General features: G+C 38.2%; 1 protein-coding gene across 1 annotated transcript in view; it reads left to right on the top strand.

The window, feature by feature from the left end:
• CD109 (CD109 molecule) overlaps positions 1-18620 on the top strand; it is a 130610-nt gene that overhangs the window by 57926 nt on the left and 54064 nt on the right. Inside the window, exons 7-15 of the mRNA XM_076003182.1 lie at positions 737-821; positions 9537-9633; positions 9898-10039; positions 10786-10895; positions 11275-11499; positions 12742-12843; positions 12937-12999; positions 13986-14162; positions 15876-16028. Coding sequence (XP_075859297.1) covers positions 737-821; positions 9537-9633; positions 9898-10039; positions 10786-10895; positions 11275-11499; positions 12742-12843; positions 12937-12999; positions 13986-14162; positions 15876-16028 — 1154 coding nt within the window. The remainder of the gene's footprint in view (positions 1-736; positions 822-9536; positions 9634-9897; positions 10040-10785; positions 10896-11274; positions 11500-12741; positions 12844-12936; positions 13000-13985; positions 14163-15875; positions 16029-18620) is intronic.

Here is an 18620-nt window from a genome sequence, read left to right as displayed (position 1 = left end):
TGGGTGACATTTTACTTCTTTTGGACAACCCTAATCTAGAAGAATAAATTATAAGGGACCAACATGTTTATAGAGTGTTTTCCTATCACATTGCGGTGGTGCTAGGTGGTTGTATGTTGCTGAATGGGGTATAGTGGAGGTGGGGAATTGATTGCCAATCTATGATGTTTGAAGAAGGAGCATTTGAATCTCGTTCCAAGGGGGTCATAGTTGACTCATGTGACTTTTTTGGCCCTCCTATCCTACTGGTCCGGAGACCAGGAATGTCTTGGTACGTTAAGGACCTTTAGTCTTGCTTGGAACTGGAGGTCTGCCCTATATTGTTGACCCATTGGCCTTTTTGATACTTCTGTTGTGTTAATTGAATGATGAGGTGCCTTGTTATGAGACTTTAATTTCCTTGGTCAGTGAAGTTATAGGAAAATAAAATTCTATAGAATGGAAAGAAACATGACTTTTCGTATTCTGCTAGAGTGCTTTATGTCAAATATATAGTATAAGTATTTATAAAATATTTTATATCTCAATTACATAAAACTGACCAAAGTAGGGATTTCTAATTTTGGGTAAAACAACGGGCTTCCCATCTGTGCAACATCTATTTGGATCCTAATGAATTTAAATTTAATTATGGTAATTATCAATTGCTTCAGAACAATTCTATATTTTATTTTATTCAGTGGAATGTGATAGTAAAATCTTCTTTAAAAGATTTACCCTTGCTTTTCTTTTCCAGTATTACCAAAATTTGAAGTGGCTTTGCAGACACCATTATATTGTTCTATGAATTCTAAGAATTTAAATGGTACCGTCACGGCAAAGTAAGTATTACTTTCCTGTTGTTATGGCTCTAAGTCATTATAAAACTGTATGCCAAAAACTGATTATATACTCCAGAATACTAGCACAATTTTTTGCTTATTAAAATATCCTAGTGGATAGTAAAAACTATCTGTAACAAATAATTAAGCGTGGAATAGATCTGTACAGAGAGATCTGTAGTCATCTCACTGCTTCTAAGCTGAGCCAGTCCTAAAATATTTCCCACAGACTAGTGTCTTTCTAAGACTAATTAAGGGATTTACATTATGAGTAGTGCCAGTTTTTTTTTAAAGTTATATCTTTGTTTATTGCCCATTCAGATGACATGGAGTTGAGGTAATTTATCTCTTCTTTAATCTTATTTTTTTCCTGTTGATAATGGAGGTTGAGCTCTTGTGGGGAGGAAGTTGGTTACTTATTGCAATTAGCTTATGAGTGAATAATCACATTTTCCATTTCACCATATATACACAGAGACTTCCAACCCACCCTACATGACAGCTGCATGTTTGCTCTCATGCTTGGTCAGCAGAGCATTTTGTTTTGCTGAGGCACAAAGGGTCCTTGGAGTTTTAGACTAATGGTTCTCCAAAGTGCAAGCTGGGATTGCCCTCAAGTCATTCAAGGACTGGTCTCTTGTAGTGTTTATTTTTGATGTGCCAATATCTGTGCTTTGGTTTCTGAAATGTATTTGGTTTCATAATTTATTACTAAGAGCTATTAGTAATAAAAGCTGGAGCTCACCTCAGTGCCATCTCATCACCATGCTCTTCTCCTGGTCAGTGTTTGTAGCAGTGGCAAGTGACAGGCAGCACAGAGTCTCCTGGCAGAAGTCAGTCCACAGATCAAAATCCACTAAGGAATCCTGCTTTAGATTCTGTTTCTAAAAAATTGTGTGAAACCCATGTAGCACAAAGGCAAAAGGGTGTCTACAGTTTGTACTAAGTTAGTTTTCTGCCCACGTCAATGAAGAGGCAGCTTCCGATATGAATTTGATCACTGTGGATGGATTTATGGTTAAGAAAACACATAATTGCCTGCATTTTACGTAGCTGTTATATTGTATTTGATCTTAGCCAAATGTTAAGCATTCTGAGTTTGATTTTGAGGCTTTTTAAAAAATTTTTTTTTAAGAGACAAGGTCTTTTGCTCTATCTTAGCTCAGAGGAACTTCGAACTCCAGGGCTCAAGTGGTCTCCCTATTTTGGCCTCCTGAGTAGCTGGGACTATAGGTGTGAGCCACCACGCCTGGCTAACATTTTTTAGTTTCATTTTGTTTTGTAGAGATGGGTTTCCCTATGTTGCTCAGGCTGGTCTGGAACTTCTGGTCTCACAAAGTGCTGAGATTACACGCATGAGCCACCATGCCTGACCCTGTTTTTAGTTCTTGATGAATGCTTATAAAACTTGGTACAAATTTGCACAAACCATTGTATCCACCGAGTGGGCGCAAGTACACATAAATATTGTGTGTGGATTTAAACAATCCATATCCACATGAGATAGGTTGAGTCTGGGTATCTTCTTTGGTTCTGTTTTAGTTTTTGGAGACAAAGAGTCTTGCTTTGTCACCCAGCTAGAGTGCTGTGGCATCAGCCTAGCTCACAGCAACCTCAAACTCCTGGGCTCAAGCAATCCTTCTACCTTAGCCTCTTGAGTAGCTGGGACTACAGGCATGTGCCACCATGCCCAGCTAATTTTTCTATTTTTAGTAGAAAAATAGAACAATTTTTGCTCGCTCTTGCTCAGGCTCATCTCTAATTCCTGAGCTTAAGCAGTCCTCCTTCTTTGGCCTGCCAGTGGTTCTCTTTTTGGTTTTCAGAGGTGTGCCAGGAATTTAATGCACTCAATTAAAATAGTGATTCTTAAACTCTGGTCACTCCAGAATATTTTACATGTAATTTAGGGAGTTACGGATCCCCTGAAGCTCCATGATTGGTGCCATCCTCCCCTAGCCCGGTAGGAACCCTTGTAGTTTCATCACAGTTCTCATGGTTGAGCCTCTTTGAGTCACTACTGCTTGAGAATGACATGACAATAATGTTGGCCTCCTGGCACTTCTTTTTTTTTTTTTTTTTTTTTTTAGCAATCAAGACCCTAGTGAACTGGCACTTCTTTAGTTTTCACTGTATTGTATGCTCATCGTTTTCCTTAGTATGTGTAGCAGGTAAAGTTTAACCAGAGAAGCAGAACCAGTAGGAGATATATATTAAGAGATTTATTGCAAGGAATTGGCTTATAGGATCTTGGCGACAGCTAAAAGCAAGTCCAAAATCCACAGGGCAGGCTGTCAGGAAGGGGAGCCGGGCTGGAATTCTCAGCCTCCTGAAGTTGCTCCCAGAGGCTAAATTTCGTATTCTTTGGGACATGTCAGCTCTGCTTTTAAGGCCTTTCATCTGATCAAATCGGGCCCACTCATTATCTAGGATCATCTCCTTTACTAAAAGCCAACAGATTATGGATTTTAATCACATCTGTAAAATACCTTCACCTTAACACTTAGATTGGCATTTGATGGAGTCACTGGGGACTTTAGCTTTGCGAAGCTGACACACCAAAAAGGCCTTTACTGTATGTTTGGTTTGTCTGTTGTGGTTCGTGAGGCTCGTTGTTGCCATTTAAAGTTCTTAGATCTGACTAGTTCTGATGATTGTCCATTCTGAGTTCTTCTTTCCTGTGAAATCTCCTTCCTTCAGCCTTCGGTTGCCCAGGTGTGATGTCCACGGTGAGGCAAAGGAAGGCAGTTCTGTGTTCTGGGGTGGAGCGTGTCTTCTGTGTGAATTCAGAGGAACAGCCGCCCCTCTGCCCCGGGCTCCTTCCCTCTTCACCCCAGCTGCTGTGAGTGCAGTTTCAGCAGAGTCTGCTTTTGCCTCCAGGGTGGAGAATCAAGACTGAGGATATAATTTACAACTGCAAGATTAAGGAAATCTGTTTGACCCGCAGGATCTTTAATCGGTTTATAAATTTGGCATGTAAATACTAGTGTACACTATTCTATAAATACTGTGTCCCAAGAAAGGTGGAAATGATTATCCTCATCATCTTCCTCCTTATCCTGTCTGTCATGATGAAAGCTATATCTCTTTTTTCTTCAGAGGCTAATTCCTCCACTTGGGCCTTGGATACTGTCTCCTATTGGGAGAGTCCCAATCCTACTTCCTCTTTCGCTTATGTCTCCACTCCTTCCGTTTGGTATCTTTAACCTTTTGTTCTTTAGTGGTGTCTTCACTCTGTGCTTAATCACTTGGGTTATTAAAAGAAACAAACCCTTCCTTGACCTCCATGCCTCCTTCCAGCTCCTGCTTTATCTCTCACCTTTTCTTCACCGTCACAGTTGCATTTTCCACTTCTTCACATTCCATTCATTCTTCAGCCACCTACAATCAGCCTGTCATTCTCACCATGCCATTGAAACTGCTGTCACCAGGGTCACAAAGACTTCCTTCTTGCTCAGTCTTGGTGGGTACTTTTTTAGGCTTTCACAACATTTTTTTTTTTTTCCTTTTGCAGCAGGTAACATTGTTGTCCACTCCCATTTCCTTTCTGGTTTTCCTTCTTTCCCTTTGGTTACTCCTTTGAGACTCTTGAGCACAACTCTCCATCTTTTAAAAGTTCTTATTTCTCAGAGCTCTGACTTTGGCTCTCTTCTTTCTATACCCAGTTACTCAGATTTTTCTTCTCCATGGCTAGGGTTTCTGCTATTGTTTATAATTTGATGATGCCTAAAATCTGTGTCTCCAGCCCCATGTTTCTTTCTTGAGGTTCAGACCCTCCCATCCCACTGCCCACCAGACATCTCCCACTGTGTGTCCCTCAAGTATTTAAAACTGAACATGTCATCTTCCCCCAGACATGATTCTTCTCTTGCATCTCTGTCTTGGTGGGCTGTACCATCCTCTGTTTAGCTGTCCAAGTTAGCCACACTCTTCCCACTCTCTCAATCCCTACAGCCAATGGGCATCTGATGTTATTGATTCCGTCTCCTTAACCTCTCTCAAATCCATCCACTTTTCTCCATTGCCACTTCCTTGATTCAGGCCAACATCATCTCTCTCTCCTCAACTATTGCAGTTTCTTAAATGTTTTTCCTGACTCCAGTTTTACCTATTCCAGTCTTTTCTCTACTTTGTATTGAATTCCTCTTTTTTTTCTGAAAGACAAATGTAATATCACTCTTTGCATGAAAATTTTCAGACCATTGCCTTGAGGGTGAAGTTCAAGTTCTTTGGTATATCTTACAGGGTTCTTTTTTAGTCTCATGTCTTTTGAAACATCCCACCCAGTCCATTTTCTACTATCCCAAACTCTACTCTCAAATTTTACTTGTGCTTCTAAGAATGCAAAATGCTTTTTCTGACCAATAGGTCTTGACATAGGCAATTTCAAGGCTTGCTACCTGTCCCTAACCCACTATGCTTATGCCTCTCCTATCCCTGGTCACGTGGTGCTGCAGTTTGCTAGTCCACCTCTTTGAAGGTGGCTCTGTGTCTTGTTTGCTCTTGCACCGTGGTGCCTAGTACAGGGCCAGCCACAGAGTAGGTTTCCAAGAAATACCTATTGAAAGGACACATGGGTACACAACATGACCCTTAAGATTTCAGTTCCATGCAGCGTGTAGTTTAGCAAAGGTCTTCATACCACACCAAAAGCCTGCTATTTGGAGTTCTGATGATCTAGGAAAAAGCAAACTCAGTTTCTTCTGTACTGTCATCCCACAATCAACACAGAAGGCTTCTATGACCTCTGGTCTTTAGGAAATGTGTGGGGATTTCTCCCCACCAACAACCAATCAGTCGGTTGTGCAGCAGATACCAACGAGGCGTCTTTTAATTCCAATCAGTTCTGACACTGTCTACCTGGAAATAGCATCAGGTCATAGGCAGAGAGCTCAGCCCAAGACTGCCTCTATTTCAGATGCCCACCGCAAGTCACAGGTTGTCACCTCTACTTCTGACCAATTGGCTATTACCTTCTTCTTCAGGTTTGACTGACTTGCTAGAGCAGCTCACAGAACTCACAGAAACACTCTACTTACAGTTACTGGTTTATTACAAAGGATACAGGTGAAGAGATGGAGGAGATGCACTGGGCTAGGCATGTGGGAAGCAGCAGGGGGCTTCCAGGGCCTCCCTGAGTGTGCCTCTCTGGGGAACCTTCGGCTATCCAGAAGTTCTCCAGGCTGGGCGTGGTGGCTCACGCCTGTAATTCTACCACTCTGGGAGGCCAAGGCAGGTGGATCACTCAAGGCCAGGAGTTGGAAACCAGCCTGAGCAAGAGTGAGATACCATCTCTACTGTAAATAGATAGAAATTAATTGGCCAACTACAAATACATAGAAAAAATTAGCCAGACATGGTGGCTGATGCCTGTAGTCCCAGTTACTTGGGAGGCTGAGGCAGGAGAGGATTGCTTGAGCCAAGGAGTTTGAGGTTGCTGTGAGCTGGGCTGATGCCACGGCGGCACTCTAGCCTGGGCAACAGAGTGAGACTCTGTCTCAAAAAAAAAAAAAAAAAAAAAAAAAAAGCAGAAGTTCTCCAAACCCTGTCCTTTTGGAGTTGTATGGCAGCTTCATTACATAGGCATGATTGATTGGCCATTGGTAATCAACTCAACCTTCCCCTCCCCAGAACTTGGAGGGTGGAGCTGAAAGTTCCAACCCTTTATTTGGGCTTTGGTCTTTCCAGTGACCTGCCCCCATCTTGAAGCTCCCTACGGTCCCCAGCCACCAGTCAACTCATTACAAAAAGACACTTATCACCTTGGAGATTTCCAGGATTTTAAGAGTTATATGTCAGGAAACAGGAGGAAGAGCAAATATGTGTAATATTTCATAATCTCACAGGAGTAAACTAAAGTGAATTGTTAGATAGCAATAGATTTGGTCTCATTACCAAATTAGGGGATAGAGAGTAGGGCCTGAAATGAAGTTGTTCCTTGGGTGTATTTTGAATGATGAGTTCTGTTGTCTTATTTGGATGGTTGTTACTAAGTTATAGAGATGAGTTTGTAAATATTTATTTCAAAATAGCTATTACAGTCCTCTCTATGAGTGTATGATAAATAATTTAGGTCACTACTTTGTTAGTGACCATCTAGTTCATCAAGGATATAATTAATATTATAGAGTAGAGTATTGCTAGACATTTCTCTGAGAAGAAGCTTAATAAGTGTTTTTTAGTTTTGAAATCTTTAACTGGGGTAAATAAAAAATAAAAAACATGCATTTATTAGCCTTGATGTGAAACATCTGCTCGTTATTCCCACCTCATTAAAAATAAACAATAGACTCTTTTCCACTAACCACAGTGGGTTCTAGAGGATTGTAAAGAAAATAACATGGCATATATCTATTTTACTTCCATTTAGCATATATCTATTTTACTTCTATTTAACTCCTAGAGAATAGTAGAATATGAAAAATATTATTTAATCTAGGTATATTAAACTATATTTATTATTTAATGAATTGAAAGATTTGTGTCCTGCAAATAAAGTGGAAAAAAGGTAAGTGGCAAGAAACATGAATTATCCTGATAGGTTCACTTTTTAGATATTATTTTATAAAGCATTTGTGCTGTGGCTGTTTTCAGAAAAGAAATTTCTTATTTTGTTAATAGCATGTCAGAATATCATTGATTTGCTTTTCAAAATGTTGTCAAGCTATTATTTTATGAATAATTAATATATCTCAAATGCTTCCAGATTCTGTTTAGGACAATAATTCTCAGTATCCTTGTTTCACAATCATTATAATCAACTTGGTGTCTGGAAAGCTAAATCTGCTTCACATTTAAATAAAAATAAAAAATTTTTGTGTCTGAGAATACTTTAAATTATGTCTGGATTTTAAGGCTCCTTGTACTATCATGTGATGTAACTTTTAAAATACAATAATCTGGTATTCTAGTTTTGCTTTCATTGAATCTTTAAAAAGATACGAGTAATATCAGGTTTCGAAGATTCTTGAATGAGTGACGTTGATGCTGAAATTCCTAACCAGGGTTTCCACTAACTTTACTGTTTTCATTTGGAAGAGTGGTGCATTTGAAGGTGGATTTGTTTTTTCCTTCTGTTTTTCTTTCTTTCTTTTTTTTGAGACAGAGTCTCACTCTATTGCCTGGGCTAGAGTGCCGTGGCATCAGCTTAGCTCACAGCAACCTCAACCTCCTGGGGTCAAGTTATTCTCCTGCCTCAGCCTCCTGAGTAGCTGGGACTACAAACATGTGCCACCATGCCTGGCTAATTTTCTCTCTACATATTTTTAGTTGGCCAATTAATTTTTTTCTATTTTTAGTAGAGATAGGGTCTTGCTCTTGCTCAGGCTGGTCTCGAACTCTTAAATTTGAGCGATCCTCCCGCCTTGGCCTCCCAGAGTGCAAGGATTATAGACGTGAGTTACCATGCCCGCCTTTCCTTCTTAATTTTAGGAATATTGTATTTTAATATTTGCCTTTGGGTTGAGTTGACCCAGATGAGGGGCAGTTTCCATGTTTAATTAATGGATTCAGGAAGCAGTATGCTTCCTGATTTATAGAGTATAAAGCAAAATTGACTTCCATGTTTGGCTCAGCATTTCACAATACAGATGAAAGCAACCCAAGAAATGCATTTAAAGAAGGCTTTCTGGCAGAAAAATATTTACCAAGGATTGCCTGTTCTTCACATGAAGAAACTTTCCCATCATGAGAAGGGGTACAATTAATACATAGAATGCAAAGTAACACAGAATGCTATTTGACTCAAGGAGATAATTTTGGTACTGTGGGCTAACTCTTATTTTACATTTTTAAATTACTCTTATTTTAAATTACTCTTATTTTAAATTTTTCTACAAAAAGCCAATTTTTGACAGCCATGAGCACATTTGGGGCTCCAGAATATGTGGTCTAATCAACCCTCCTGGCTAATACTGGAATAGGCAGCAATAGCCCATGGTGATTGCAGCTAACATTTGAAAATCCTTAAAAACTGCTAAGTGTCGTGTGCACACAGTAAATGGGCCGGTCCAGATTTCTAGGAATGAAAGATTTTCATAATCTTTTAGAAATCTTTGGAGAGGAAACTGTCACTTTCAATTATGATCAGATTTTCTCTGGTGTCTCTCAGATAGAGAGAAGCTGGGTAAAGTATGTATTATGAATTGTTTTAAGGTGCAAAAGTTAAAAGTCTTCCCATTTTGGAGACTTAATTTCAATGACCATCATTTATTAAGGACATTCCTTGCTGGGTTTAGTTTTAAAAATTTGTAGTAGCAGTATGTTTTGAATGCAATTTTAAGTTGAATTGCTAGTATATGCAATTTTTTTTTTTCTTGAGACAGAGTCTCGTTTTGTTGCCCAGGCTAGAGTAAGTGCCGTGGCATCAGCCTAGCTCACAGCAACCTCAAACTCCTGGGCTCAAGCAATCCTGCTGCCTCAGCCTCCCAAGTAGCTGGGACTACAAGCATGCGCCACCATGCCTGGCTAATTTTTTCTATATATATTAGTTGGCCAATTAATTTCTTTCTATTTATAGTAGAGACAGGGTCTCCTTCTTGCTCAGGCTGGATTTGAACTCCTGACCTCGAGCAATCCGCCCTGCTCGGCCTCCCAGAGTGCTAAGATTACAGGCGTGAGCCACTGCGCTCGGCCTAGTATATGCTATTGAAAGTAAAATTTTCATTGTGTTCTGGCAATATCAAGGTGATATGTAAAAAAACCTTTATTATTTTTCAGGTATACATATGGGAAGCCAGTGAAAGGGGATGTAACACTTACATTTTTACCTTTATCCTTTTGGGGAGTGAAGAAAAATATTACAAAAAAATTTAAGGTAACTTTTGCTGATATTTTATAACTTGTAATGGGGAAAGATATGTTTATTTTTTCTAAAAATAAGATTTTGAACTCAATTGACAAAAAAATTGAGTGTAAGAAAAATCAACAGCTTTCCAGCATTGGACAAGTGAGAATTTACCCATTTCTACTTATTAAAATGTTACCAGAGCTATCGTATTGTTGTAACTTAGTTTGAGTTTTATTTCTAAAATTTGAATTGCTAAAGTGAAAAATATAATTGAACTTTTAAATAAAACAGATAAATGGATCTGCAAACTTCTCTTTTAATGATGAAGAGATGAAAAATGTAATGGATTTTTCAAATGGCCTTTCTGAACACATGGATATGTCTACCCCTGGGCCGGTGGAAATTTTAGCCACGGTGACAGAATCGCTTACAGGTTTGTAGACTTTGAAGTGAAGGTAAAGAAAGCTATATATGTGGTGTTGCTCTGTCATCTTTCTCATTATAACTGGCGTTTTCATTTGGGAGCATTGCTGCCTTTCTAAAGATGCTATTTGATGTTGAAGTTGTCATGACTATTAACTAGTCCAACTTGCAGGATGTTTCATAATAAAGGGGAAACTTACTTTCTATGAAAAGTCTGTGCCTCAAGCCCATGTGATAGTTATTTGTAATTTTTTTTTTTTTCCATTTCTATTCTTTCTTTTCAGCCTGAAAACTACATGGGAAGGCTTATATTTTCAATCATCTATCTTCTTCTTTCTCTCTATATATTTTAAAATCACTTAACATCTTCTGGAATCTAATTTGCTCCTAGACAGTTTTCTCTTTTAATAAGCAGGTAAAGGTTAATTGCTAGGGCCTTTCTATTATTACGTCAGTAGCTTTAACTAATCCCTGAAAAAGTAAAAGACTAAGGTGGCCTTAATGTGCTGTTGTACATGTCACTGAAGGAGGATGGCAGCAAAGTACTGGGAAGGGGTCCGTAGAGGACATAATAGGACCGCGTGGTTCTCTTAGTGTCAGAGCCCATATGGGAATGAAGTTTATGTGACCTGATGTCTTAAACCCCTTTGGCAAATAGTTTAGATGGAGATTTGATGGATGGATCAGATTTGATGGATAGAGGCTGTTGGTGAAGCATTAATTTTTGTCTTCTAAATGGTGCAATTTCCTAAATAGGTATCTCAAGAAATGCAAGTTCCAATGTGTTTTTCAAGGAGCATGATTACATCATTGAATTTTTTGATTATGCTACTGTCTTGAAGCCATCTCTCAACTTCACAGCTACTGTAAGTTGGTATATTTATTTCTAGTCCATAGCAGTAAATTCAGTTTAATGAAATAGAATGGGAAATATTATTTTCAGTGCTTTTCTAAAAATTCAAGTTAAATGGAGGTAGGTTACTTTTTCTCTTTAGATATGTGGGACATGTAAAATTGTTTCCAAATGACCTTTGTCTAATTTTTCTAAAAGAGTAGTTTCCAACAACAACAAAAATATTTTTTTAAAAACGCATTTAACAAACAATTTAAGTTAGACGTGGATTGTTACATTGAAGCTTTTATTTATTAATCGAAGGAATTAGATAGTAGTCAAAAATTTGATTGCACTTAAATCCTTTGCTTCTCTTGTTACCTGGTTTTAAAACGTCTTGGTTTGACAATTAGGTGAAGGTAACCCGTTCTGACGGCAATCCACTGACTCTTGAAGAAAGAAGAAATAATGTTGTCATGACAGTGACACAGAGAAACTATACCGACCACTGGAGCAGATGGGACCATAGAAATCAGCAAATGGGACCTGTCCAGGTCGTAAATTATACTGTCCCCCAAAATGGAGTCTTTAAGGTTGAGTTTCCAATCCTGCAGGATTCCAGTGAGCTGCAGTTGAAGGTACCATCTGTTTCCCATCATGATGTCAATGCAGCAACACCGTTACAAATCGTAATCTCGTGGTGGGCACTCAACGTGGTCAGAGCTTGAAGTGCATAGGGAGTGGACACATCTTTCTATTTAAAAAAAAATGGGGGAAAATGTTAAAAGTAATTTAATGACTGTGGCTCAGGGCTGGATGGAATGTTTCCTTGTTAGTTCATTTTGAAGGGCACAGTGAAATATAGCAACGTGGAGATACGCTGGAGAAGCTCAAACTCTAGGTTTGATTTTCTTTTTCTTTTTTTTGAGACAGAGTCTCGTTTTGTTGCCCAGGCTAGAGTGAGTGCTGTGTGGCATCAGCCTAGCTCAACAGCAACCTCAAACTCCTGGGCTCAAGCGATCCTCCTGCCTCAGCCTCCCGAGTAGCTGGGACTACAGGCATGTGCCACCATGCCCGGCTAATTTTTTCTATATATATTAGTTGGCCAATTACTTTCTTTCTATTTATAGTAGAGACAGGGTCTTGCTCTTGCTCAGGCTGGTTTTGAACTCCTGACCTGGAGCAATCCGCCCACCTCAGGCTCCCAGAGTGCTAGGATTACAGGCGTGAGCCACCGCGCCCGGCCTAGGTTGATTTTCAGTCATTTGAAATTTTATTTTGGCAGGAGCTGAAATGAAAGCAGAATATATGGTTTTCATACTTATATACCTTTGCTGAGCTCTCTTTCCCAGAGTGGCTTGTCTGAGAACCCCCAACCATTTCTGCCTCCTTTCTTTTGGTTACACAGCCCTGCCCAAGTCAGGGCTCTGGCGGAGCAGGCTGCTCCTCAGATGTGGCCTGTTTGATTTTTACTCTGAACATTGGTGGGTCCAGTGAGGCGATAAAGATTTTTTGCTTGTGTATGAGCTGTGTGTGTGCTGTAGAGAGAAGGGAAGGATCTTTTCCCATTTCATTCCCTCTTCTCATAGTGTTTCCAGAAAAAATACCATTGTTTGTGAAATGAGCCAGGACTATGCTTTTTTCCTCTTAGGTCATGATGGTGAAGACCCTTTCCCATGTTTTAAAACTATCAGTTTCTTTACAGTACAAGCCATAAAATGATGAGGTTCCAATGTCTGGTGAAGGTATTAATATTTTTTCTGCATGAAAAAAGGTGAAAGTGAATTTGGCTGTCAGTAATTGTTCAACCAACGGGTAGCATCTTTTCTCAAGGCATTACTAGAGATAAAAATTTATAGCTCCCTTTTCTTTTGTTATAGGCCGATTTTCTTGACAGCACGGGTAGCATGGCAGTGCATGGTATGTTTACTTCTCCCAGTAAGACATACATCCAGCTAAACACAAGGGATGAAAATATAAAGGTAATGCTTATAGCTCACTTGATAATTATTGATACAGCATAATGGACTTTCTTGCTTTTGTTATGTATGTATTAATTAGGATGTTTTTTCTAGGTGGGATCACCTTTTGAGTTGGTGGTTAGCGGCAACAAGCAGTTGAAGGAGTTAAGCTATATGGTAATTTCTTATAGAATCTAAATTTATGATCTATTATTGAATCATCTTAAATGCTGCCTACCTTACGTCTACACTGCACTTACTAATTTTTAAAATTTTGCCTTACACCTTTTTAGCCTGTCCTTTTTATATTACAATCAAAATATCTTCTTTCGTCCTTCACCTATATTTGTATTTTCAGTTTAAAATGTTTAAAATTAAAGCCTGTATTATGTTTAAAATCTAAATTTCTATTGGATAAACCACATATATTCATTGTAGAAAATTATAAAATATAAGAAAAACGGAAAAGACAATAAAGATTACTATTCATGGCATTGAAATTTTGCTAATCCAGCTCTCCCAGTGGAGCTCTGTGTTCCTTCCAATCAAAAATGGGTTCTTTTTTAAAAAATATACATATATATATAGTTTATTTATTTATTTATTTTGAGATAAAGTCTTGCTCTGTTGCCAAGGCTAGAGTGCTGTGGCATTAGCTTAGCTCACAGCAACCTCAAACTCCGGGGCTCAAGCAATCCTCCTGCCTCAGCCTCCTGAGTAGCTGGGACTACAGGTGTGCACCATCAGGCCTGGCTAATTCTTTCTATTTTTAGTTGTCTAGCCAATTTCTTTCTATTTTTAGCAGAATGGGGTCTCTGCTTTTGCTCAGGCTGGTCTCGAACTCCTGACCTCAAGCTATCCTTCCTCCTTGGCCTCCCAGAGTGCTAAGATTACAGGTGTGAGCCACCACGCTGGGCCAAGAAATGATTCTTGACTATGAAGCTACTGTTGTTCCACTCAGTATCACTTTAACTTTATCATTTTCTGTTTCCCAGAAAATACTCTTCCGTGTTTGTCAGGGAGGTGTTTTTGTATTAAAAAAGACTTTGAAGCTGATTTAAGTCAAGAATTTGTGTATATGTTTAAAATTATGATAAACATAGCTTCAGTTGTGATCCTATTAGTTTTAGCAAAAAATTTAACTTACCTATTCTTCTTTTCAGGTAGTATCCAGGGGACAGTTGGTGGCTGTAGGCAAACAAAATTCAACAACTTTCTCTTTAACACCAGAAAATTCTTGGGCTCCAAAAGCCTGTATAATTGTGTATTATGTTGAAGATAATGGGGAAATTATAAATGATGTTCTAAAAATTCCTGTCCAGCTTGTTTTTGAAAATAAGGTAAGATTCAAGGTAATGATGTTTAAAAGAAAACTTCATATTATTGAAGTCTGAGAAATATTGTATTTCTTTATAAAAGTATCATTAAACGAAATTGGTTAGAAATTTATACTGTTCATTTCTAGAACTATAGTTGAAGCTCTTCATATTTAGTACTATGTCAGTATTTTTGCCGGTGGAATCACTGGGCACTGAGGGTCTTATTTGTAAAATGTTCCTGGCTGTAGGACTTTAACTCAAATCTGTGAAGCCTTTTCAGGATTTTTCAAAAGGTTGAGTAAATATCGCTTTGGCATGGAATTCCAGAAAGGCCAGTGGCAATATAGAATTCACATGGTGTTGATATTGGTGTGAGAGTGAAATGAAGGATAATGGGAGGAAGTGAGGCCACTTAAGATGATATGGGGCCGGGCGTGGTGGCTCACGCCTGTAATCCTAGCTCTTGGGAGGCCGAGGCGGGCGGATTGCTCAAGGTCAGGAGTTCAAAACCAGCCTGAGCAAGAGTGAGACCCCGTCTCTACTATAAATAGAAAGAAATTAATTGGCCAACTGATATATATATAAAAAATTAGCCGGGCATGGTGGCGCATGCCTGTAGTCCCAGCTACCCGGGAGGCTGAGGCAGAAGGATCACTCGAGCCCAGGAGATTGAGGTTGCTGTGAGCTAGGCTGACGCCACGGCACTCACTCTAGCCTGGGCAACAAAGTGAGACTCTGTCTCAAAAAAAAAAAAAAAAAGATGATATGGGTTGAAAATTTGTCCTGGGTCAGTTTCTAGCTAATGAAATAAATAGATAAATGAAAGCCCAGCTCTGGCTTGTAAAACTGGCAATAGGCTGGGAGATTTACATTTCAAAAGGGCAGAGAAAGAATTTACAGTTGCAAGTTTTCTAAAGTAAATGCTCTAAGAAAAAAGAGGTCAGGAGCTTATAGTTAGGAAGAAGCCTGTCTCAAGTTCAGTCGAGTTGTGGAGAACATGAAGGCGCTCTTGGGGAGGGGCCAGTCCCATCCCTGCCGCAGCTGGAATGTTGAGACGCAGCTAGTGAAATGAAAGCTCCCAGCAGGAAGGGGCCTCATGACCAAGCCATTTGATTCAGCAGTGATGAGATGATTGATATTCTTTATGAAGTATTAGTAGGACCAGGCTTTGATGAGTGTAGTGACAGAGGAAGCGCAGGTAGCCATGGAGACACAGAGCATAGAGTTCTGACTAGTGATTGGTCTGTCCACCTTCTTCCTTGGAAAGAGCCCTCCCTTACCCCCGGCCCAGGTAGATCTGTGAGTCCTCCAGGGAGCTCTCCTTGTACTCATTCCTAAGTCCATGTTGCCAATATGTAGACATCTGCAGTTTCCTTCTTCTTTCGTGCTCCTCCTCTTCGATACTGACCCTCTCCAGGTATGCTAGACACTGCTGTCTTCCGTTCAGCACTAGCTGGGAGCTGAGAGGTGGGAGATGGAGAAAAGGAAGAGGAAAAGTAGAGAATTGAAGAATAATTCAAATTTATACCACTATGAGACATTCCATGACTTTCAAACACTGTGGGAATTTGCAACCCTAGAGAAGGGTTACGTATGGTTTTAGGATTATCCCTGAGCAAAGGCATTATGTAGCTTCTTTGCTGGATTTTGAGTCATTGATCTACTGTTGGTAAGACACGTAAATAATGCTTTAAAAAAGTGAAATAAGTCAATCCTGCTTTCTCTCTTTCTTAGATAAAGTTATTTTGGAGTAAAACTAAAGCTGAACCATCTGAGAAAGTCTCTCTTAGGATCTCTGTGACACAGCCTGACTCCGTAGTTGGGATCGTAGCTGTTGACAAAAGTGTGAATCTGATGAATGCCTCAAATGATATCACAATGGAAAATGTGAGTTTAGCTATTTTTTTCATTGCAAAAATACATGTTAAAAGAGAAAAAGGAAACTTTATTGTATTAATTGTATTATTGTATTGTATTAATTAATACAATTGTATATTGTAATATACAATAATAATGTAATAAATAATATATTGTGTTAATTAATATAAATATTAATTGTATTTATTGTATTAATTTAAATAATTAAAGAAATCTTATTGTTAATAGTTCCTTTGCTTGTATTAGTCAATAATCAGTAAAGCTTCCAAATAAAAAAGAATCTGTCGTACATTGGTTATGCTGGAAAGATGCCTACGTGGTCAGGTGCCTGCTGTCTCTCATGAGAAATACCACCTAAAGTTAGATCGGAGGAAAAGGTTCTGGAGATCTGTTTTACTGCATGGTGACTGTAGTTAACAATATTGTCCTGTATACTTGAGAATTGCTGAGAGTAGATTTTAAATGTTCTTACCACGAAAATAGCAAGTATGTGAGGCGATGGATATGTTAATTATCTTGATTGAATCATTCCACAATGTATACATACATTAAACCATCACATTGTACCTCATAAATATACACAGTAAAAAAAGAAGAAATGTCACCTAGAGTTTTCTCTCATTTTCATACTGCATTTTAATTTAAGACACTCGAGAAAGTACTAGAAAATTGATTTGCACAATTCCGTAAGACGCTGGATGAGAGAGCTTTAGATAATTTTGAAGTGCTTTCTATTTTGGTTATACATGATGGTTATAACTAATTATAGTCCCCACTGAATCAGGAATTTGCAGTCTATTGAGGTAGTGAAATCATGTCAATCTACAGAAAACTTACGAACCAAGAAGTATGTGAACATTACATAAACTAATCTCATATTCATTAGTAACTTCATTTTTATTTATACATTCTTAATACATCCTTTTGTGCCATTGTCAGCTGTAATATAGATTGTATAATCTGTGTCCACTAATTGGTTCAGTATGGTAATTACCAATACATCAGGAAGAAAGATATATATTGTTAAGTTGATTTGGTCATTATATTGTAAAAATAATTCGCTTGTGAAAAATTGTACATTTTCTTCAGTTTATACAACTAATTTTTTTAGTCCTTTTTTTTAAGAAAACTTTTAAAAAAACAATTGGTCATTTTTTTCTCTTTAATGTTTCCTAAATTCATATATTCTTTAAATCTTTAAATCCTTTAAATTTTAAGTCTTTAAACCTTGCATTTGATTTAACTGACTATAATATGTCTTATTTTATCACTTTCTAAATAGCTTGATAAATATATTTCATTTTTCTTCTCTATATATGTATATTTTTTTTGTGTGTGTTGTCTCTATTTATGTACATGTAATATATATATTTACATTAAATTTTGTCAGATATTAATATTGCCATCCCAGCTTTCTTTTGATTTATATTTGCCTGGTATATTTTTCCATCTTTTTATTTTCAGTGTTTTATAAGTTTTTGTTTTAAGTGTATCTTGTCGATTTTGCTTTTGTTTTTGTAAACTAATTTCATGGTCAGTATCTTTTATTTTTTTTTTTTATTATTTTTATTTTTTTTTTTTTTTGAGACAGAGTCTCACTTTGTTGTCCAGGCTAGAGTGAGTGCCGTGGCGTCAGCCTAGCTCACAGCAACCTCAAACTCCTGGGCTTGAGTGATCCTTCTGCCTCAGCCTCCCGAGTAGCTGGGACTACAGGCATGCGCCACCATGCCCGGCTAATTTTATATATATATATATCAGTTGGCCAATTAATTTCTTTCTATTTATAGTAGAGACGGGGTCTCGCTCTTGCTCAGGCTGGTTTTGAACTCCTGACCTTGAGCAATCCGCCCGCCTCGGCCTCCCAAGAGCTAGGATTACAGGCGTGAGCCACAGCGCCCGGCCGGTCAGTATCTTTTAATAAGCCTCTTTAACCCGTTTACAAATATGATAATTCTTGTTCTAATTAGGACTTTTTCTGCTATTTTATTTCCTATTTAAAAATAATTTAGACTATTCCCTTTTTTTTTCTTTTTCTTTCTGGGGACTAGATCAAATTTTGTTTTGCTGGTTTAAAGGTTATATAATTCTATTTTTGTTACTACGTTAGATGTCCTTGACTCCTAAACTGTATGTATTTTTCCTTATTGATTTATTCATCCTTATCCTTATTGATTTCTTAAGGTTATCAATATTTGTATTATCATCTAACAAGATGAGCATTTTAGTATGCTTTTTGTATCTTTTTTGTCTACTACTGTCTCCTTGTCCTCCTCCACCCCTACCCTAGTCAGATGGTGTACAGATTTTTAGTCTGTGTTCTTATCTGTGTTCTTATAGGTTGCCCTTTTAATCTATGCTCTTTCTTCATTTTTTAATTCTGGAAATTTGTGTCCACTATTTCTTCATATATTTCCCCCTCTCCATTTTATTTTTTCTCTTTTTCTGGGACTCCTGTTGTTCAGAAGCTGGCACTTCTACTTCCATCCTTCATAATCTCTTAGCTTTTTGTTTTGTGTTTTCTGTCTCTTTGTCTTTTCTGTGTTTCTCTAAGGGAGCTCCTCAGTTGACTTTTCCTGCTTACTGATCATTCATCAGCTGTAT

Source organism: Microcebus murinus, chromosome 5 (assembly GCF_040939455.1).
Source record: "Microcebus murinus isolate Inina chromosome 5, M.murinus_Inina_mat1.0, whole genome shotgun sequence".
Taxonomy (NCBI): domain Eukaryota; kingdom Metazoa; phylum Chordata; class Mammalia; order Primates; family Cheirogaleidae; genus Microcebus; species Microcebus murinus.
The sequence above is the reverse complement of the archived record's forward strand: the minus strand, read 5'-3'. Positions and strand labels throughout refer to the sequence as shown.